The 23112-nt window shown below is 45.6% G+C and overlaps 1 protein-coding gene across 1 annotated transcript in view; it reads right to left on the bottom strand.

The window, feature by feature from the left end:
• Nucleotides 1-23112, bottom strand: part of galnt14 (UDP-N-acetyl-alpha-D-galactosamine:polypeptide N-acetylgalactosaminyltransferase 14 (GalNAc-T14)) — a 129295-nt gene that overhangs the window by 73469 nt on the left and 32714 nt on the right. Inside the window, exon 4 of the mRNA XM_038968079.1 lies at nt 3717-3815. Within this exon, the coding sequence (XP_038824007.1) occupies nt 3717-3815 (99 nt within the window). The remainder of the gene's footprint in view (nt 1-3716; nt 3816-23112) is intronic.

Below are 23112 nucleotides of genomic sequence, written 5' to 3'. Positions count from 1 at the left end.
TCACACGTGCTACGACTTTGTATGTCTAGTAGCGACGCCTTCATCACCCTGTTTTGCCTGAGTAGACAATCCATGTGGATTTTTACCTTGGCTGTGAGTGCCTTGTTTTCTCCTTGGAGTGTGAGAATTTCACTCTGGCTAAACTCCAAATTCCCACTCAGCCCTGCTACCTCCTCACACAACTATTCCAGTGTTGCATGGATTCCAGCCAGAACACTAGCCTCTACTTCAACGGTAAGTAAATTGTCCATGTCTGTAGATTAATCTATTTTTCTTTTTTTGTCAGGTTAAAGTTCTTTTGTGAGTTAGTCAGATCTTTCCATAATGGAGTATGTTGGTCCTCCATAGCGTAAAGCTGTTGGTACTTGTCGATTTCCCTCAGGATCTCCTTAGTATCCAGGTTGGCTCTTTACTGCAACCAGTTGTTTTACGAAAAGATAACAATGAGTCTTTCCCATGACGACGACAGATGTCTGTAGTACAGCCAGCTAGCACTTGCGGAATCCACGCAAAAAAGTGGAACACAAATTTGCAGTCCCAGCCGTAAAGGCTAACAGCATCATGGAATCCTTAGCAACAAAACTTTAGTTCTGATTAAAGTCAAATTAATGAAACATGAAACATTTCTAATATAAACAACAAACCGAGTGTAGACAGTACAATGTTCCGTTGCGTGCTTTGATGAGTCATCATCATCATCATGAATCAAGTTGACAATCTACTGGCAAATTCTTTTCAATCCTTGTCATATGAAGAGAAATTATAGATAAAACGTATCGGTGCTCATCGGCCATAAACATTACACAACAAGTTAGAAATCGCAAATTCAACAATGAGTGCTGAGGCACCACTCTAGCCTCGGGTTCGAACCCAGCCTGTTTCACAGCCGGCCGTGACCGGGAGACCCATGGGATGGCACACAAATGGCCCGGCGTCATCCAGTTTAGGGGAGGGTTTGGCCTTCCGGGATTTCCTTGTCTCATCGTGCTCTCATGACTCCTTGTGGCGGGCCGGGCGCCTGCAAGCTGACTCAGTCAGTTCAACAGTGTTTCCATCGACACATTGGTGCGGCTGGCTTCCGGGTTAAGCGAGCAGTGTGTCAAGAAGCAGTGTGGCTTGGCTCTCAACCTTTGCCGAGTCCGTAGGGGAGTTGCAGCGATGAGACAAGATCGTGACTTCTGGCCCATGGCGTTGCATGTGAATGTGAATCTTTTTTTGTGCTTTTTTTGTTGTTGTACTTTTTACCCCCTTTTCTCCCCAATTTCGTGATATACAATTGGTAGTTACAGTCTTGTCCCATCGCTGCAACTCCCATACAGACTTGGGGAAAGGCGAAGGTCGAGAGCCATTGCATCCTCCGAAACACGACCCTGCCAAGCCGCACTGTTTCTTGACACACTGCTCGCTTAACCCGGAAGCCAGCTGCACCAATGTGTCGGAGGAAACACCGTCAAGCTGTCGACCGAAGTCAGCGGGCATGCGCCCGGCCCGCCACAAGGAGTCGCTAGAGCGCGATGGGACAAGGACATCCCGGTTGGTCAAAACCTCCCCTAACCCGGATGATGCTGGGCCAATTGTGCACCGCCTCATGGGTCTCCCAGTCGCGGCCGCCAGGGATCGAACCCGGATCTGTAGTGACGCCTCTAGCACTGCGATGCAGTGTCTTAGACTGCTCCGCCACTCGGGAGGCCCTTTATTTTTCTACCCCCTTTTTGTGCCTAATTTCATGATAGCCAATTGGTAATGTTGGAATACATTGGCCAAATCTCAGACTTCAGTAAGTTCAAGACAACTGGGAACTTGGGAAAAAAAAACTAAGCTCGACTGAGAAATTCCTGAAAATAACAACTCATCCAACTCGGAATCCAAAAGTCGGGAACTTGGGCCCCTTTCTAGAGAAGGACAGCCGTGCCACCTTCCTATTCAAGTGAGCACAGCACAACAAGGTGAGTCCAAAAATATATTGTATGCTGCTGCATAAATTATGTAATATGACAGTTTCACGTCTACTCCCCCTCCCCCTCTCCGGCGCTCGATGTCACCGGTATACTAACCACCGGTCCTGGCAACCCATCATTACGTACACCTGCGCCTCATCATGAGGCACACCTGGACTCCATCACTACCCTGATTACTCCCCCTTTATCTAGCATCACTCTTCAGGGAGTATTGGTTATGTTTCGCTGTTAGACGTGTCTCTTGTTTTGTATTGTTCATTATTAGTAAACTCACTAACTGCACCTGCTTTCTGACTCCCTGCGTTGATGTTACAGCCAGGGAGATATTTTGATTTTGATTTTTTTATTTAACAAGGAAATTCAATGAAGAACAAATTCTTATTTACAATGATGGCCTTACCCCATCCAAACCTGGAAGACGCTGGACCAATTGTGCACCGCCCTATGGGACTCCCAATCACGGCCAGATGTGATACAGCCTGGATTCAAACCAGGGACTGTAGTGATGCCTCTTGCACTGAGATGCAGTGTCTTAGATCGCTGCACCACTCGGGAGCCAAGTATACTCTAGCCAAGAATGTAATACTAAGTGTATCTTGTGTAGTAAGTTGTTAGTAGCCCATGTTCCTCACCCTAATTATTTGGTCGCTTTTCTCCTCATAACTTAGCCTACTGTTCTGACTTGGTGGTGCACATGTTTTACAGAAATGTAATCATAGAATATTGTAAGAGCTTTCATTGTCTGTTTATATACCCCCTTTATTTATCCTACGGTTCTGACTTGGTGTACAGGAAGAATACTGTAAGAACGGCTCATGTTCTGAATTCTGTCGCTGTACATTTCAAAAGTGCTGAACAACTTTTTATATTGACTACGTCCGTCCTAGCTCGCTCATTAATGTCTTAATCGAAATTATGGATTGCCTCTGTTGGAGTCTAGCTTGAAATACTTACCATACTAGAAGTAAATGATTACATGTATGAGGAATGTATATGGTGGGGTCAATGGAGGGTGGATAAGAATGAGGGGTTTGGAAAGTTACTGAGTGAGGGAAAAGGCAATCACTTGGTTGTGGTCATTGATAAGGGTTGCTGTGGATTAGTGAGGAATGTGGGCTGAGGTCAGGTCAGGTTAGATGAAGGGAGAATGAACAGTTTAATTACACACATCACTTAACTTTCTGCCTAGCAACAAATATGTAGTGCTTAGATGTGCAAGGAGGAGACTCCGCCTAAAGGAGGGTATAAATGCTTGTGTTGGTGGAAACAAGTCTGTCTTTTTCTGTTTGGCCCAGTGGGTGAATACACTTGGTTTGAGCTTCACTAGTCGTTGGTGAATTTTACTCTGTCAGAACACCTCTTATCCGCTCGTCGTTCCCTTATGCCATAGTTTGTACATCTCAATAGTCAGTAGAAACCACATTTGTTTAATCAAGTCAGCCATATCAGCTATGTTTAAAAAATATAGTAAATGAGGCTGAATTAACTGTTTCGCTGCCAGACAAGGCTTCGCTGATAGCCAGGTGTAGCGGTGGTAAGGATTCACTCCATGGTGCTGAAAAGAAAGCTCTGCTGTTGGGACAGCTTTATGTAGGCTCTAACAGTTTGTGGGCAACATTTGTCACCGTTATAGTGCAATGAATGTATTGTTTAGTGTTGTGTCATGGCTTTCTTGGCATTCATCCCAGTTTTTTGTTTGTCCCACCAAGATTTACATGCTAGAATTGCCACTGGTAACAGGGCAGAGGGATCTCTTACCTCCTGATGGTCCGTAGCAGAGTGGAGCGGGCCTCGTTGTGGAAAGTGATGACGATGGAGGTGGAGGGCAGATCTGGGTTATAATGCAATGTGGTGCATCTGATGGAGAGAGACACAAAACAATTCAGGAGACATCAGCCAGCAGGTCAACTCAGAACTACTCACAACAGTTAATGTTGGCTTCAAAGCCAAAGTTATGCAGCTATTGACTTTGTCTTTCTTTTTGACGGCTTCACATACTGTAAAACCAAGTGTCTCTTCTCCATCTTATCTGTCTCTGATTGAAATTCCAGAGTCAAAGACAAATAACAAAGCCAAGGACAGATAGACAGATTGTCCTGTACCTCCTGTAAACCGTTCAAAACCGCTTCATAATTAAGAGAACACTGTTGCTAAGGGTAACTAGACAAAAGCTTGCTGTTGTGGGAGGAAGGACAGTACTATGAATATGTGATGATAATGACAGCCATGCCAGGACAGAAACTTGAGGAGGTGCAGTTCTATAAATGATAGATGAGCAGAAGATGTCATTACTAAAACAGCATCCAACACCACAGCTACCTCTGACCAGATAAGGTGTGGGAGTAGCTCACACTGAGGTGGTCATGGCTGGTGTAGTTGCAAATGTCTTGGAGGAGAGGATGTAGGTACACAGAGACAGAGACAGAGACAGACAGTCTCTCTCTCTCTCTCTCTCTCTCTCTCTCTCTCTCTCTCTCTCTCTCTCTCTCTCTCTCTCTCTCTCTCTCTCTCTCTCTCTCTCTCTCTCTCTCTCTCTCTCTCTCTCTCTCTCTCTCTCTCTCTCTCTCTCTCTCTCTCTCTCTCTCTCTCTCTCCACACCTACCTACCTACCTACCTACCTTAATTAAAGGTGACACTTGATACACTGAGGAATAATAAATGTAATGGGCACACTGACCTTTCCCTCAATAAAACAGTCAATGACTAACATTTAGTAATTGTATTATCTTGTTTTTGTAGCTAAGTATCCATTACTTTTTTCATAAAATATTTTCAAAGGTGAACATTTAAAAACTAAATGAGCAATTATTATTTAGCTCTTTCTGCAGTGGCCTGGTCCAGCATTGCCAAAATCATACCAAGCCTCCACAACAAGTCCTTCAATACGGTAGAAGAGAGGGTAAGTGTGTGTCTGTGTGTGTGTGTGTGTTTCCGTGGAGACAGAAGATGCTAATCCATCTGTGGCCAATGTGGAGAACATCAACACTTCTGTTCAAATGACACCAACAACCAACACAGTAAACATTCTCTCGCTCGCTCTCTCTGTCTTTAGCTCAAGGTGATTTGTTCAGTATTTCCAGCGGAGTGGTAAGATAACAAGTCTGGTTTGTACTGAAAGACAGGCGATGGGGATGATGATAAAGTTACCATTGTTTTCTGCTGTCGTCAACACTACTGTTTTGAGTCATTAAGCCATGAGTTTGATGTGCTTTCTCCTCAGCAGTCTGCTCTGCGTGTGCAGAGATGCACAGAGAAACATCAAGGGATCTGTGTGCCAGACAGATAAGCACAGGAAAGAACAGCAAACAAACACAAACTGTAATTTCATATTTATTTTCAACTTGGCTTAAATCAAATTAGCCATTGCATTCAACAACTTTCCTGTTGCTTTAATAAAAAGTGCTTTAATAAAATTTGAGTGCCCAATGACAAACACTGGATGTTTTTTCTCATCCTTTCAGAGCCTGGCAAGCAGAGATTTTCTGTAGATCTTTTCTTTTTTCTGGGGTGGCAGGTAGCCTAGTGGTTAGAGTGTTGGGCCAGTAACCAAGAGGTTGCATGATCAAATTCCCAGGCTGACAAGGTAAAAATCTGTTGTTCTGCCCCTGAACAAGGCAGTTAACCAACTGTTCCTAGGCTGTCATTGTAAATAAGAATATGTTCTTAAATGACTTGTCTAGTTAAATAAAAAATAAAAAAAGTTTCAAAGCTTGGGTGGATGAAGAGAGACATTGTCCAGATTAGCATGCAGATGGTGCTGGAATCATTCATATTTTATCACTGCTGTTTGGGAGACCACTTGACCAGTCTGTGTGTATACAGCCTCTGTTATTGAAGCCTTCTAAAAGGTTCATATGAGGCTGAGAGAAGCAGGAGTGTGGTCAGGCTGACACATGGACACCTGATGCCCATGACCCCTGTCTGTATTTATGTCTGCGCCTTAAGGTCCTTCTGTACCTGTTCCCCTATCCCCACTCCAGTGTTATTCTGAGGGTGGTACCGACTCGGCGCAGCCGACTGCAACACCTGTTGCTGGCACATTTGCTTCGGGCTGCAACACCTGATGTTGGCACATTTGCTTCGGGCAGAAAAACAGTGATCGGTTGAGATGTACCTCGCAGATCCTGTCAGGTCTGTGCTGTTCATCTGGCACAGGGAGGCAGAGAGTGATTCTCAATAAGCTTTTCCCAGCCAGCCGAGCATGATTCATCCCCAATGCTGCCGCTCCTCTCCTATCTCTAGCTAAAGCCTACATCTATTCAAAGCTTTCTGCTTTCTTAACTCGTTTCAAGGGAGCGTTATCTCAGGAGGCATAATCAGCAGCGCAGAGCCACAACAACAGTTTACCTCAGACACACACCTCTCAACACTGGGCCTTGAGAATCTCTTAAAATCTCAGGTCTCCTCTAGTTCACTTAAATGGAGCACAATGGATGTTCATATCACTTTGTGGGAAGCCTCCAGTAAACTAAACACTAGATACAGTCCTGATGGAGGAAATGGCAACGTACAACAGAATCCCATTTAGTTCTGGCATATAAATAGACAGAGAGAGAGACAGAGAGAGAGATGTCCTCATGACCCTAACCTCAAGCCATTTGCAATTTGCCTGCTCCTAACAACAACAGTAAGTAACAAGTAGCGCAGGTTGCCACATTCAAGAAGCTGTTGTCTAGATGTTGGCCGGGCTGGTGGGCGGGCAGGGAGCAGGGTGTGGTCAAAGAACATCCATCTCCTCTAACAGAGAAGCCCTAAGTATCAGAATCTGCAGTCTCTACCACAGACAGCTGGCAGGCACTGGATACACACACATACAAACGCCTCTAACCCCAAAGGTCAGCCTCCGGATCGGTTGTTCCGTTCCATCTCCATCTCATCATGTAGACAAGAATCTTTAGAGGGACTATCTGGGTGAGAATATTGGGCGTAGTGAGGCAGCCTGGGTCAAAAAGCATCACTAGCCACAGAGCAGAAGAGGAGGAGACAGTAGGGGTTGTAGCAGAGCTCTCTGTGTGTGGATCCCTCCAAAGGAGAAGAGAGAGACAATCCTTGAGTGTGGATTAGTAACTGAAGGACAGAGGGACCCTCTAAGTAGTGAATAATCGATTATTGTACTGGTTGTGTGTTTCTTGTAGTGCTGAGCGATTAACTGAAATGCTGGTTATTTTTTTGGGGGGGGGTAAATAATTTAAACAGTATTTAAAAAATGTCTGTGAGCTTAATGCACACATTGTGCAGTTTCTCTAGCAATAAATCAGATCAAGCCCGAACTGTGCGATGTAGTAGGGAGTTGTAGTTTCCAACAGGCCAATATTCTACATAGTTTAGCGAGGAAAACATGGTAATTAATTACAATAACCAGTGGCGACCCGTCATTCAGGGCAGGTGGGGCAGAGCCTGTCACTCATGGGGACACTACGTCACCGCCAAGTCTAAGGGTAGACCTTGAAAATTCAAGCCCCTTGGGTGCTGCCATATAGTTACATTAGAAGTGCCCGTCCAAGAAGGCTCAAGGTCATTGGACAGATAGAATGACGTCAAATCACGTTATATCTACAGTAGCTTTGATTGGACTGATCATGTCAACATCATACTTTCAAAATCTTAGCTAGCAGTCATCATCATCAATCAAGTCGACAATCCACTGGCAAATCGTTTTTAATCCTTGTCAAATGAAGAGAAATAATGAAGAGAAATTATAGATAAAACGTATCAGTGCTCATCGGCCATTGGACATAAACATTACACAACAAGTTGGAAATCGCAAATTCAACAATGAGTGGTTTGGAAGGAATCAATGGCTAACTGCAAGCATTGCAGAGCAATCATTAGCCTGCTATTCAGTGGAGTGGCTGTGTGGTCCCAAGTCTAAGATTAATGGTCTCTTTTCCTAGTTTAAAATTACAAACATTCAACATTGGCCATGCTGTCAATGAAGCAGGATTTGTGCCGCACTCAAAACAACTGTTAACTCGGAACTGCAAAATCTGACTTTAGTGATTTCAAGACCAATGGGAACTCGGGAAAAACGAGTTCCGACTGGGAAAATGCGTTTTGAACTTTCATCCAACTCGGAATTGTAAATCGGGAACTCGGGCCTCATTCTAGAGCTACGACCAGAAGATCACTGACGTCATCATGATTCAACCTTTTTTTCCCCCATGTTCCCAGTTGTCTTGAAGGCACCATAAATCCAGAGAATGCCAGACTTTGATGACAAAGTTTGATGACAAAATTTGCCCACGAAGGACCGCCGCGCCACTTTCCTGTTCAAGTGAGCACAGCCCAACAAGGTCAGTCCAAAAATGTCTTGTATGCTGCTGCATAAATGATGTAATATGCCTGTCACGAATCCCGCCGAAGATGGTGCCTCTTCCTGTTCGGGCGGCGCTCGGCGGTCGTCGTCACCGGCCTACTAGCTGCCATCGATTCTTTTCTTTTTGTTTCTGTTAGTTTGGGCTGATTGGGTGCACCTGTTTTGAGTTTAGTTTTGTGGGTAGGCTATTTAAGGGCAGGTAGCCCACTGGCTTTTGTGCGGGCTTGTTTATCTGTTATTTGGTGTTGGATTGTTATGTGGATTTTATTATTTTCTCTGGACAGTTTAGTCCGGTGTTTTTGGACTCGTCTTTTCATGCGCCCGTGTGTTTAGGGCATGATCGTTTTCCCTGTCAACTGGAAAATAAATCCACTTTCTTGAAACCCTGCTCTCTGCGCTTGACTCCTCCACCCAGTACTCCTAGCAGCTCTGACAATGCCAGGGAGATATGTATACTGTAGCTAAAAAAATAATACTAAGTGTATGTTGTGTATTAAGCTGTTAGTAGCCCATGTGCCTCACCCTAATAATTTGGTCTATTTACCCCTCTTAATTTCACCTACTGTTCTGACTTGGTGGTGCACATGTAGCCTATAACCTGTTTTAGAGAAATGTAATCATCACATTTTTCCGCTACGGGAAATCACTTGAAAAGATATGGTAGATTCTCAACCATTTAAAACCGTTAAAAACAGTTGGGGGAGGGGTTCTTTGTAAAATGTTGCTTTTGCCTGTTTTGTGGATTTGTGCATTGTCTGCTTATATGCCCTATATTTATCCTACGGTTCTGACTTGGTATACAGGGAGAACACTGTAAGAAAGGCCCATGTTCTGAATTCTGTCGCAGTACATTTCAAAAGTGCTAAACAAATAGTTATATTGACTATGTACGTCCTAGCTCGCTCATTGATGTCTTAATCGAAATTACGGATTGCCTCTTATCCGCTTGTTGTCTGCTTATGCCATAGTTTGTACATCTCAATTGTCATTAGAAACCACATTTGTTTAAGCAAGTGTGTCATATCAGCTATGTTTTTTTAAAGGCAGTAAATGAGGCTGAATTAACTGTTTTGCTTCCAGACAAGGCTCCGCTGATAGCCAGGTGTAGCAGTGGTAAGATGTTGGGACAGCTTTATGTAGGCCCTAACAGTTTTTGCCCCACCAAGATTTACATTCTAAAATCGCCACTGACAATGACCATTATCCATTGCGTCCATTGCGTTCCTACTTATCCAGTCTGCCTGCTACCTTACATTAGTGTGGGGCAGACACAGAGAGGGAGAGAAGAGAGAAGAATGCGTGATTTAGAGGGATAGAGAGCAGTTGCTTCATGAGGTATCTCTACCTGAAAATACAGGATCTAACTGGTTGATAGTTGCTATTCAGCAGTTATAAAAGGATGCCTTATTTACTTTGAAGCACTACTAATATAGGGATTCTATCAGACAGCATATGCAGCAGCTCTATAGAGATGAGATGAAGACTTGGAATTAAATAATAAAGTCCTCAAATAAAAACATTTTATATAGAAAAAACTGAAATATTTTATTAACGTAATGTGAATAAATGATGGCAATAAGTGATAAGCAGTAATGGGCAGTCACTACCATCATGGGTCTTTTATTCATTGTTTTATTCTGTGTTACAGCATTCAACCCACATAATGCATAGTGCATTTAAGGTTCAGAAAAATAATTGAAAACGAAATCGAAAAACCGTTATTATTTTTTTATAATCAAACCGAAACCGATGTCAAAAAGCACTAATCGCTCAGCACTAGTTTCTTGTTCAACGTTAATACAGTACTACTTATTTATCAGTCACATTTAAACTGTCATTATATACTGTAAGACTGTATTTTCTGGTTACCTAGAGTTGCTGATCCAGAGAAATTAATCTTCAAATGACATTCAAAAATCATCTTTCACAAAATCTACGATGCATTACACCACCTGCCCCAAGACTCTCAAAGTTCCATCGAAGATCCATAGAATTGTCTTCCTCATCCTCATCACAAATGTACAGTATACCTGAATACCATTGTTTATGGGACTTTTCCTAAAAGATGTATGCATTAGTTGAAAAGATCCAGGGAAGCTAGAGTTAATCAAGGATATTAAAAGCCTTCAGTCATGAATCCAGGCCACCAGGTCTGAGAGTACCAGGCAGCTCAACCCACTGCTCTCCCTTCCTGACATCAATGCCGCTTATCAGGATTTATTTTTGTTCAGGCGCATATGTGCGACATCCTCTCTGATGAGATTTGAGGATAGGAGATAGAGCTCTCCTCTCCTAATCATCTCCTCTCCTCTCGTCTCCCCATCATCTCCTCTCATCTCCCCATCATCTCCTCTCATCTCCCCATCATCTCATCTCATCTCTCCCCATCATCTCATCTCCTCTCCCCATCATCTCATCATCTCATCTCCTCTCCCCATCATCTCATCATCTCATCTCCTCTCCCCATCATCTCATCTCCCCATCATCTCATCATCTCATCTCCTCTCCCCATCATCTCATCTCCTCTCCCCATCATTTCATCTCTTCTTACTATCATCTCATCTCCTCTTACTATCATCTCATCTCCACTCCCCATCTCATCTCCTCTCCCAATCATCTCCTCTCCCAATCATCTCCTCTCCCAATCATCTCCTCTCCCAATCATCTCCTCTCCTCTCCCCATCATCTCCTCTCCTCTCCCCATCATCTCCTCTCCTCTCCCCATCATCTCCTCTCCTCTCCCCATCATCTCCTCTCCTCTCCCCATCATCTCCTCTCCTCTCCCCATCATCTCATCTCCTCTCCCCATCATCTCATCTCCTCTCCCCATCATCTCATCTCCTCTCCCCATCATCTCCTCTCCTCATCATCTCCTCTCCTCTCCCCATCATCTCCTCTCCTCTCCCCATCATCTCATCATCTCATCTCCTCTCCCCATCATCTCATCTCCTCTCCCAATCATCTCCTCTCCCAATCATCTCCTCTCCCAATCATCTCCTCTCCTCATCATCTCCTCTCCTCATCATCTACTCTCCTCTCCCCATCATCTCCTCTCCTCTCCCCATCATCTCCTCTCCTCTCCCCATCATCTCCTCTCCTCTCCCCATCATCTCCTCTCCTCTCCCCATCATCTCCTCTCCTCTCCCCATCATCTCCTCTCCCCATCATCTCCTCTCCTCTCCCCATCATCTCCTCTCCTCTCCCCATCATCTCATCTCCTCTCCCCATCATCTCATCTCCTCTCCCCATCATCTCCTCTCCTCTCCCCATCATCTCCTCTCCTCTCCCCATCATCTCCTCTCCTCTCCCCATCATCTCCTCTCCTCTCCCCATCATCTCCTCTCCTCTCCCCATCATCTCATCATCTCATCCTCTCCCCATCATCTCATCTCCTCTCCCCATCATCTCCTCTCCTCTCCCCATCATCTCCTCTCCTCTCCCCATCATCTCCTCTCCCCATCATCTCCTCTCCTCTCCCCATCATCTCCTCTCCTCTCCCCATCATCTCCTCTCCTCTCCCCATCATCTCCTCTCCTCTCCCCATCATCTCCTCTCCTCTCCCCATCATCTCCTCTCCCCATCACCTCATCTCCTCTCCCCATCATCTCATCTCATCTCCCCATCATCTCCTCTCATCTCCCCATCATCTCCTCTCCTCTCCCCATCATCTCCTCTCCTCTCCCCATCATCTCCTCTCCTCTCCCCATCATCTCCTCTCCTCTCCCCATCATCTCCTCTCCTCTCCCCATCATCTCCTCTCATCTCCCCATCATCTCCTCTCCTCATCATCTCCTCTCCCCATCATCTCATCTCCTCTCCCCATCATCTCATCATCTCATCTCCTCTCCCAATCATCTCCTCTCCTCTCCCCATCATCTCCTCTCCTCTCCCCATCATCTCCTCTCCTCTCCCCATCATCTCCTCTCCTCTCCCCATCATCTCCTCTCCTCTCCCCATCATCTCCTCTCCTCTCCCCATCATCTCCTCTCATCTCCCCATCATCTCATCTCTCCCCATCATCTCATCTCCTCTCCCCATCATCTCATCTCCTCTCCCCATCATCTCATCATCTCATCTCCTCTCCCCATCATATCATCTCATCTCCTCTCCCCATCACCTCATCTCCTCTCCCCATCATCTCTCCCCATCATCTCATCTCATCTCTCCCCATCATCTCATCTCATCTCTCCCCATCATCTCATCTCCTCTCCCCATCATCTCATCATCTCATCTCCTCTCCTCATCATCTCATCTCCTCTCCCCATCATCTCATCTCCTCTCCCCATCATCTCATCTCCTCTCCCAATCATCTCATCTCCCAATCATCTCCTCTCCCAATCATCTCCTCTCCCCATCATCTCATCTCCTCTCCCCATCATCTCATCATCTCATCTCCTCTCCCCATCATATCATCTCATCTCCTCTCCCCATCACCTCATCTCCTCTCCCCATCATCTCTCCCCATCATCTCATCTCATCTCTCCCCATCATCTCATCTCATCTCTCCCCATCATCTCATCTCCTCTCCCCATCATCTCATCATCTCATCTCCTCTCCTCATCATCTCATCTCCTCTCCCCATCATCTCATCTCCTCTCCCCATCATCTCATCTCCTCTCCCAATCATCTCATCTCCCAATCATCTCCTCTCCCAATCATCTCCTCTCCCAATCATCTCCTCTCCCCATCATCTCCTCTCCTCTCCCCATCATCTCCTCTCCTCTCCCCATCATCTCCTCTCCTCTCCCCATCATCTCCTCTCCTCTCCCCATCATCTCCTCTCCTCTCCCCATCATCTCCTCTCCTCTCCCCATCATCTCCTCTCCTCTCCCCATCATCTCCTCTCCTCTCCCCATCATCTCCTCTCCTCTCCCCATCATCTCCTAGTCCACAGAGGCAGCCCAATAATAAGTATTCTCATCTCCCTTTCTACTTGGATGGGATTTTAAACATTCATTCAAATTCACAGCTGCTCTGTGGAGACTGGATATAGTGATTTATTAACGGAGACAAGTACCGAGGAATGCCTGTCTTGAGTGCGGATAGTACCTAGGCCATGGTCTCTTTTGAAAAAAGCGCTCCCCTGAGTAGTGTTATCGTATTCATCTGTTAAGTCACAGTTCGTTAAATGACCAGCAAGAGTTTTTCCTCGGTTTGAAAAACATGAGCCAGGGATATTATCAATACAACACTAATACTATATTTATAATAGGAGAGTTTAAAACTATGCTTTCAGTGACACAGCAAAATGGAGTCTGTAGCATGGTTTTTTTCCTTTCATTATTGTCCCAACTAAACTACCATATATGTCAATTATATTCCAACAGAGAATTATGAAGTTAAAATCTACTGTAGCAAAGCCTGATTCGTTCTGCAAACACTGATCTTCATTCTGCTCTTTGGGTCTGACTATAGCAATAGAGTGATTGCCAGGTTTTCACAGGTCTCTGCAGTGCTTTGTGTGTGAGGTCCCTCAGTCAGTGCACCACTTGAAAGCCAGATTGAAATGAATATTACCATGCATTTCCCCAGCCTTGGAGTATGACTCTCTCTGTAACTCCTACCTACCTGCCATGCAAAGAAGCGATTAAAATCTGCCAAATCAAAGAAGCTTTGAACAATAGCAGCCATGGTGCACTTCCTGGCTGTGAGGCCCACGTTAAATCTCTCCTCTGCGAGAGAGGAGAGAAAAACCAGCTTATGAAAATGCAGGTCTCCCCCCAGAACGACACTACCTCAGTAAACCCCCGCCAACAGTCTGCTGCTGCAGTATAGTAAGCTCAGTGAAGAGGACTGCATCTAATTATCATGAGGAGAGAGACCATCCTGTTGAAGTGATGGCACACTGGTACAGGGCAGCAGGGAACATACTATGAGACCCATAGTATCAGGCACAAGTATTAGTCCAGTTTCATTGCTGATATGAGCAACATTAGATGAGATGTACAGATCATGGTAGAAGAAAACGTCAGTGACGTTGAAAAACTAGGGCATAGGCAATAACCAGTAGACAATAGGCAATATTCCTATATAGTGTATAACAGCAACGTGAGAATAATCTGATACGGCTTGAGGAGGAGGAGGAGGAGGAGGAGGAGGAGAGGAATATATAAACTAGTGTAGCTGCTGTGTATGCCTCTGGCTTTCTGGGACAGCAGCCACATCTTGGTGCGCTGCATAGAAACCATCAGTCACTTCAGCCATAGCCCGGAGTGTACTTTACATACAAGGCTTTCTTAAATAGCATGCACACAGCATATTACTAGGCACTCTGTCAGACACAACAGCTGTGAGGGGACTGGGAAGGGAAGCAGCGTATTGCTGCTGGTGGACTTGGTGAATTTTCTGTAGGGAAGATAAATGCGTCCTTGCGAAGTGGAGAGAGAGTTTTTCTGGTTGGGGGGTTCCATAAAATGAATCTCTGGTCCCTCCTGCGTTCTTACTTAAAACAGTTTCTGCTGAGGTGATGATTTAAGCAATATGTGGGTATGATATGTTGGGCTACAGTACATTCAGCCCATATGTTGTTGAGGAGCGGAGGGAACCCATATGTTGTTGAGGAGCGGAGGGAACCCATATGTTGTTGAGGAGCGGAGGGAACCCATATGTTGTTGAGGAGCGGAGGGAACCCATATGTTGTTGAGGAGCGGAGGGAACCCATATGTTGTTGAGGAGCGGAGGGAACCCATATGTTGTTGAGGAGCGGAGGGAACCCATATGTTGTTGAGGAGCGGAGGGAACCCATATGTTGTTGAGGAGTGGAGGGAACCCATATGTTGTTGAGGAGTGGAGGGAACCCATATGTTGTTGAGGAGTGGAGGGAACCCATATGTTGTTGAGGAGTGGAGGGAACCCATATGTTGTTGAGGAGCGGAGGGAACCCATATGTTGTTGAGGAGCGGAGGGAACCCATATGTTGTTGAGGAGTGGAGGGAACCCATATGTTGTTGAGGAGTGGAGGGAACCCATATGTTGTTGAGGAGTGGAGGGAACCCATATGTTGTTGAGGAGCGGAGGGAACCCATATGTTGTTGAGGAGCGGAGGGAACCCATATGTTGTTGAGGAGTGGAGGGAACCCATATGTTGTTGAGGAGTGGAGGGAACCCATATGTTGTTGAGGAGCGGAGGGAACCCATATGTTGTTGAGGAGCGGAGGGAACCCATATGTTGTTGAGGAGTGGAGGGAACCCATATGTTGTTGAGGAACCCATATGTTGTTGAGGAGTGGAGGGAACCCATATGTTGTTGAGGAGCGGAGGGAACCCATATGCACTCAGATTATTATTACTGAACCAGATGGCCAAACAGAGAGAGAAGACAACACGTTGTGGACTCGGGGCAAATATCAATATACAACTGAGGCTGGCAATGAATAGCAAAATCTCACATTCCAGATTACACACATACATTGTCTCTCAGCTTCTGAAAAATGAAATTGAATGCAAAAAGGCTGGGAATGAATATAGGCTATTACACATTTATATTACTGTCATTAATTAATGTAATTAATATGCAATTAATAAATGGGTCATTCTGTGTGGACCAGTGTGCAGTAGTAAATATGTACCTGTCTGGCAGTGTCTCATGGTGGATCAGTGAATGAGTGTATAGAATCCCACTATATCTCTCTTGTGCAAGGGGATGCCATGTGAAAGTTCCAGCTAGGGGAGAGGAGTTGTGATGCAGTATGGGGTTGAACAGAGGAACTCACATTCTGTTTGGATTACCACTGACTGTTGGAGGGGTCTGTCTTCAGCCCTGCTGCTGCCATGGATAGACTCATCCTCTCTCTGTGGACCCACACAGCAAACATGAAACATAATCCAATGAGAAAGGCTAGTACACCGAGACAAAGCACAGGAATAATGGGGAAAGAGACTTTGCTTTCTGAAAGCTGCCATAGCTTTCCAATGTGATTGGAATGAATCCCCTCACACCAGCTTGTTGTTTACAGGCTCCAGGTTGTGAGTGGGTAGGCTACAGCCAGCTTGTTGTTTACAGGCTCCAGGTTGTGTGTGGGTAGGCTACAGCCAGCTTGTTGTTTACAGGCTCCAGGTTGTGTGTGGGTAGGCTACAGCCAGCTTGTTGTTTACAGGCTCCAGGTTGTGTGTGGGTAGGCTACAGCCAGCTTGTTGTTTACAGGCTCCAGGTTGTGTGTGGGTAGGCTACAGCCAGCTTGTTGTTTACAGGCTCCAGGTTGTGAGTGGTTAGGCTACAGCCAGCTTGTGTTTTACAGTCTCCAGGTTGTGTGTGGGTAGGCTACAGCCAGCTTGTTGTTTACAGGCTCCAGGTTGTGAGTGGTTAGGCTACAGCCAGCTTGTGTTTTACAGGCTCCAGGTTGTGAGTGGTTAGGCTACAGCCAGCTTGTGTTTTACAGTCTCCAGGTTGTGTGTGGGTAGGCTACAGCCAGCTTGTTGTTTACAGGCTCCAGGTTGTGTGTGGGTAGGCTACAGCCAGCTTGTTGTTTACAGGCTCCAGGTTGTGTGTGGGTAGGCTACAGCCAGCTTGTTGTTTACAGGCTCCAGGTTGTGTGTGGGTAGGCTATAGCCAGCTTGTTGTTTACAGGCTCCAGGTTGTGTGTGGGTAGGCTACAGCCAGCTTGTTGTTTACAGGCCCCAGGTTGTGTGTGGGTAGGCTACAGCCAGCTTGTTGTTTACAGGCTCCAGGTTGTGTGTGGGTAGGCTACAGCCAGCTTGTTGTTTACAGTCTCCAGGTTGTGTGTGGGTAGGCTACAGCCAGCTTGTTGTTTACAGGCTCCAGGTTGTGTGTGGGTAGGCTACAGCCAGCTTGTTGTTTACAGGCTCCAGGTTGTGTGTGGGTAGGCTACAGCCAGCTTGTTTACAGGCCCCAGGTTGTGTGTGGGTAGGCTACAGCCAGCTTGTTGTTTACAGGCTCCAGGTTGTGTGTGGGTAGGCTATAGCCAGCTTGTTGTTTACAGGCCCCAGGTTGTGTGTGGGTAGGCTACAGCCAGCTTGTGTTTTACAGTCTCCAGGTTGTGAGTGGTTAGGCTACAGCCAGCTTGTGTTTTACAGTCTCCAGGTTGTGTGTGGGTAGGCTACAGCCAGCTTGTTGTTTACAGTCTCCAGGTTGTGAGTGGTTAGGCTACAGCCAGCTTGTGTTTTACAGTCTCCAGGTTGTGTGTGGGTAGGCTACAGCCAGCTTGTTGTTTACAGTCTCCAGGTTGTGTGTGGGTAGGCTACAGCCAGCTTGTTGTTTACAGGCTCCAGGTTGTGAGTGGTTATGCTACAGCCAGCTTGTTGTTTACAGTCTCCAGGTTGTGAGTGGGTAGGCTACAGCCAGCTTGTTGTTTACAGGCCCCAGGTTGTGAGTGGTTAGGCTACAGCCAACTTGTTGTTTACAGGCTCCAGGTTGTGAGTGTTTAGGCTACAGCCAACTTGTTGTTTACAGGCCCCAGGTTGTGTGTGGGTAGGCTACAGCCAGCTTGTTGTTTACAGGCCCCAGGTTGTGTGTGGGTAGGCTACAGCCAGCTTGGGACAATGGCTACCTACAGTACCAACCTCCACTCCCCATCCCCCCTTCATTCACCCTCCCTCACCCTCTCACCTCACAAACAACCCCATCTGATTGTGTTATCTAGGCCATAGTCCCCAGGTCAGATAAAGTGTGCCAGGCTGCCATCCTAACGTTACTGTACCACACTGTCATGTTAACCTGAAATAGGCCCTGGCATGTGATGCCAGCCTGGGATAAGGCACCGTTTTTCTTTTATAGCTGGCCCACAGGTATTGTGACACAGTTCACTTGTCCTATTTGCTAAATTCATATTGGATGCTTTGAATTCTCAGCCCAGAAATAGGTCCTAAATGTAGAATAGACAGTTCTATAAAAAACTTTGCCATAAAGGGAAATATCGTTCAGAGAGGAGGAACATGTTGGGCTGAGTTGAGACAGGCTAAGGATTCAATCGCACACCATTGGCGATGAAACATGCCTGTATAGTCCATTTAAGGAAGTAATAATGAAATGATACTATATCATTTGATCTGATACACACGTCTCTGACGCTGGTTTGTCCAATCTTGTCTTTAAACGTTAGTTATCTCGTCGTATCCCGTAGGAAGAGATGGTGTGAAGAGCTGTGTTCAGCCTGCAGGTTGCTTCCCTAGTTTGTTTCCCACATGAAAATCAGCTGCAGGAAACACTGAGGCATTATGGGTACTTCCACTGACATGACTGAAGGTCAATTGGGAAGTGTGTACTCGCCTCTAGCCACTGATCTAAAGTCAGTTTTGCCCTTCTACTCCGTAATGGTTTTGGTTAGGGTTTGGGAGGGTTTGCTGATCCTAAATCTGTGTTTAAGGGCAACTGCTACTTCGTTAACTGTCTGGAGCTGCCCTCCAACTGAAGTAGTAATCCTGTAATACAGCATGCAAAACCATACCAGAGACCAGGTGGTTATGTTTTCTCATTAAAAATATAAAGAGGACTCTCAAACCTGCTCTGTTTGTGTCACAATGTGCTTGTTTCGAATCCTTTTAACTTAAAATCTGTCTCTCGGGTGCATATTTTAACATCAAATATCTAACATTAAACATTTAATGCATTGTCAAGGTTCTGGCACGTCTCTGCGTGACAAGCAACCACTTCACAGTAACACTCATGACAATTCAGTGACACTCTCGGTTGTTGTTTGTTGAAGAATTTCCCCAGGTGTTTTCAACCTCAGGTATTTTACAGTGGCTTGAGTGTGTGTGCGTGTGTGTATGTGTGTGTGTGTGTGAGAGAGAGAGCCATCACACTGAGGTTTCCCTGAGAGTTGCTTCTTAGTTTGGGGTGTCTCATTGCCTGTGCTGATTTAGTGGGCAGCCAGTCGTAGCGCTCTCTGCCTGTTCCTTAATTGGATCCTGTCACCACTCCCAGGCCTCTCTCCTCCAGCCTCCAGCCACCCTCCACAGAGTCCTCCACATTGGCAATCGTTATTGATAACCAAATGTGATGCCTGTAATATCCGGTAAGAGGGGTGGACATGGCGGCTAGGTGAGTAGGCGAAGGACAGCAGTGATTGGAGATAATTGCCCTGTTGAAAAACGGGTCCTGACAGCTATGTGCTATCTGAGTTAAACATCTGGCTGAATCAATGCTTTGATTTGCATTGGAGGAGTTCCCAGTTGGAGACAGATGATGCCTGTTGGCCGCAGTTAGAGAGGCATGGTGGGACTGAGCCTGAGGACTACCCCTCCTACTCTCCTGGGTCTAATATTACACTCACACACCCCCACACACACACACACTCACACAGCAGCTGTGGAGCCTGCCGCATCTATCCAAGGTCTGGGAGAGAAGCGCAAACACTACCCGTGTTCTCAGTAAACCTGCCCCTGTCTCTTTTACACATTAGAGGTGAAGTCAAAGTGAGCCCAGGGCATGATATGTGGCAGGCTTATTAAGAACAGTTCAACCATCTCTCTATGGACCCATTAGCACCTCTCCCAGCCATTGATGCACACATCATTCTCATCATGACAGCCCATTGCTGTCACATGATACCCATAGGAACATTTAGGAGCCAGAGTAAGGCAAGCACAATACTCCAGTTAAAGCATGATCTGAGCTTAATGTGCAATGTAAACTGTGACCGAAGATATCTCAGTGATTTCATGAAGGGTAATGGTAGGTGCACATGCTAGTAGTGATGTTGAGTATGACAGCTGATGCATGGGAAGAAGATTAGCCAGATGGTATTTGAAGTAGCTCTTGTCCCTATGGAGCAGCTGTCCAATGCAGTACACCCCAGAAAAGACAGCCTCTTCACCAGGACTGCTCGACGTTGGTTACTAAGAGGGAAGGGGTTATATCACTGCTCTGACACACTCAAGGTTTCAGGTGAGCTCAGTTCATCTTTATTCTATGAGCAACAGCTGTTTCATTGTCAAATGAGGTTCTCTTAACTTACAGTGTGTCAACGTGGGTTTGCTTTCTGACACAGGCGTCAAAATCATTCCACGGAGGGCAGAGTGGCTGTGGGTTCTCTCCTCCCTTGTACTTGATTGATAAATTAAGGTCACTATTTAGTAAGGTACTCCTCACACTTGGTTTTCTGGGGTTTCATTGAAAGGAAAAACCAAAAACCTGCAGACACTAGGCCCTCCATGGAATGAGCTTGACACCCCTGCTTTGACTTCATTTATCTATGTCCTTGACAGACAGGAAGGGGAATGAAGTAATAATATCTCCTGAGATGAATCTAGCAGTTGATGAATGATAATCTAATAGTATGGCCTCCTCTTGGATTAATGCCTCATCAACACTGAAACATTGAACAGACTGTTCCAAACACCAGAGACCTACTTCTCTTTGCCCGTAACTGTGAACCCAGTGCTAATGCTATTGGCGGGTCTGTGTCTGTTATAGAGTTCCTTTCTCCCCCTCAGTGAGCTCTGATTGCACTAATTTCTCAGCTAAGAGGCACCAGAGGTTGAAGTGATAAACACAGAGACAGGAGCCATCCTTCCTGATGTAACCCTCTCTGACCGCTCAGTGTCCAGCTCAAAATAGAAGAAGTGATGGGCATGACAGGTTCAGGTAACTAAAGTAGAAGACATCTGCATGGAAATCTGCCATCTACTCAACTACTTTCTGCTATGTTTAGCATAATAAACACAAGCTGTGATGTAGTGGTGGAATGGCCAGTGACTGTTTATAATTGGTTTTGTATGAAACGGTAACTTCTGTCCTACATTGATGTATTTCATCAGTATCGCACAAGAAAATCCTGTAATAGAAATAGAGAAGCCTCAAAACGAACTTCTCCCCTGTTTCCAGTAACAGAATATATATAGTTTTTATGGTGCTCTTAGGAATATGTGCTAACCATGTCTAGAGTTATAAATATTAAGAAACAATAGAAAGTACCCCACAGAGCTAAAGTATATTGCACTAGTAAAGCTGTGATTGCTCCTCTGTGAGGCAATGCCCTAGGACTGCCCGCATGGCCCTGCATTTAACCACATATTGGGAAATGTCATGACCTGTAATTGATATGTACGCTTGAATAAATTACATCAATTTGGTTTTTCATTGCGGCCGTCCTCACAACGTTAAAAATGGCCCCAGAGCTCAGCGTAACGGTTTCCTATCATTAACGACATCTATTGATTGTAGGCGCCCCGGTTTCTGTATTGATTTACAAATGTAGAGTTTCACTACAGCCGTGTAGGCCATTTGGATGTCATTCAGTCGACCAGTCATAACTTACAACATAATTGGTTCAAGGTACAATTTCACTCACAAATAGCCTTCCAGGAGCTTCAATCAGTGAAAGAGAGAGAAAAAGCTTTCCGTGCTGACACTAAAGATTTAGAGCAAGACAAAACTGCAATTATCTGAGTAGCTAAAACTCTGAATGATGGCTCTCTCCAATCCAACGAACTTTGGAAATCAGGTTTGAGAGTGAGATCCGTCTTTAAGCAAAAATTCAGTAACTGAGATCCATACATTGTACATTTTCTAAGAGCTATTTCAATGAGGTGTACAGTACAGTCAGTGTAATCACTACAGGGCCTGTGGCTGTGGGGAGAAAATCTGAACTACAGTAGAATGGGGAGGGAGTTTTGGTCTAATGGTGTAGAGCAGAGATTCCCAACCTGTGGTCTGTGGACCAATGGGGGTCCTCTGGGTACAGTAGCTACTGCCGTGTGTTTGTCCTGTGGGCCATGGGAGAAAATGTTTGAAAAGCACTGGTGTAGAGAAACATTCTGTTTATTAAGTTGTACTGTATAGTATAACATGGCGTGTTGGTGTACCAACCTAGTGAGAACCAAACTCTCCTGTTGATTCTGTGACATGGCAGTGAGGAGAGCAAGGCACCCAGTAAGCGCTGGGGAAATAGCGTTCTCTAGTATGCATAGAATCTCTCGGAAATTCTAGCTACTCTGCCTAATGTGTGAGCTGTGTGTACTTTACCTATTACAGCAAGAGAGAGACGAGGTGGGGGAGCGAGAGAGAGAGAGATGGGGGGAGCGAGAGAGAGAGAGAGAGATGGGGGGGCGAGAGAGAGAGATGGGGGGGCGAGAGAGAGAGATGGGGGAGTGAGAGAGAGACGGGGGGAAGCGAGAGTGAGGGAGGGAGTCCTAGCGACAGATGTTTGTGTGAGTCTAATTTTACATGTGATTTAATGCTCTGCTAGCTCACCCCGAGGAGCCCACCTTTTCATTATCTGTCCCCCTCAGATGGCCACACACACTGACCTGAAGACACCTAAAGAATGGGCCTGCCCACAGCCCACAGCCAATGATCTCTGTGGATTTATCACCTTGACACCAGCTCTGCTCTGTCATCGTTCCACATTCATCTCTATGCAGACTTCAGAATGGCTTGGAATTAACCTTCTTAATCTCCGGACAATGTCATAAAAATCTCTCATGCAAAGCCAACGCTTTAAGTATATTAAAAAATGTGGATTATATGCAGCCAGGGAAAGGATTAAGCAAATGCTGCGTTCATGTAAAACTGCAACAGTCTCAATATCCCCTTTGCTGTCTCAGTATATATTGGTTTCTCTGGCTGCCCTGGCTGGATATTGGGGGAATTTCATTCCAGAGAGCAGAGAATGTCAGTACCAGTGGTGCTCCACATTTGGCCTCTTATTTTAGCATGGGGAATCATCTACAATATCCCTCCATTTCCTCCTGAGTTAGAGTCAACATTAGCCAAGTTCATTTACATTTCTTTATCTCCTCAGAACATTTTAATCACACAGCACTAAAATAATCAATCAGGCCAGTTCCTTTTCAACTTCTCAGGCCAAGATATGCAAGCGTGGGGCGACCAATCTTCTCCACAGCCATTTCATCTAGCAGATCATTTTATATCAAAGC

Source organism: Salvelinus namaycush, chromosome 29, assembly GCF_016432855.1.
Source record: "Salvelinus namaycush isolate Seneca chromosome 29, SaNama_1.0, whole genome shotgun sequence".
NCBI classification, from domain to species: Eukaryota; Metazoa; Chordata; class Actinopteri; order Salmoniformes; family Salmonidae; genus Salvelinus; species Salvelinus namaycush.
Note: the sequence above shows the minus strand (reverse complement) of the source record. Positions and strands in the feature narration are given on the sequence as shown.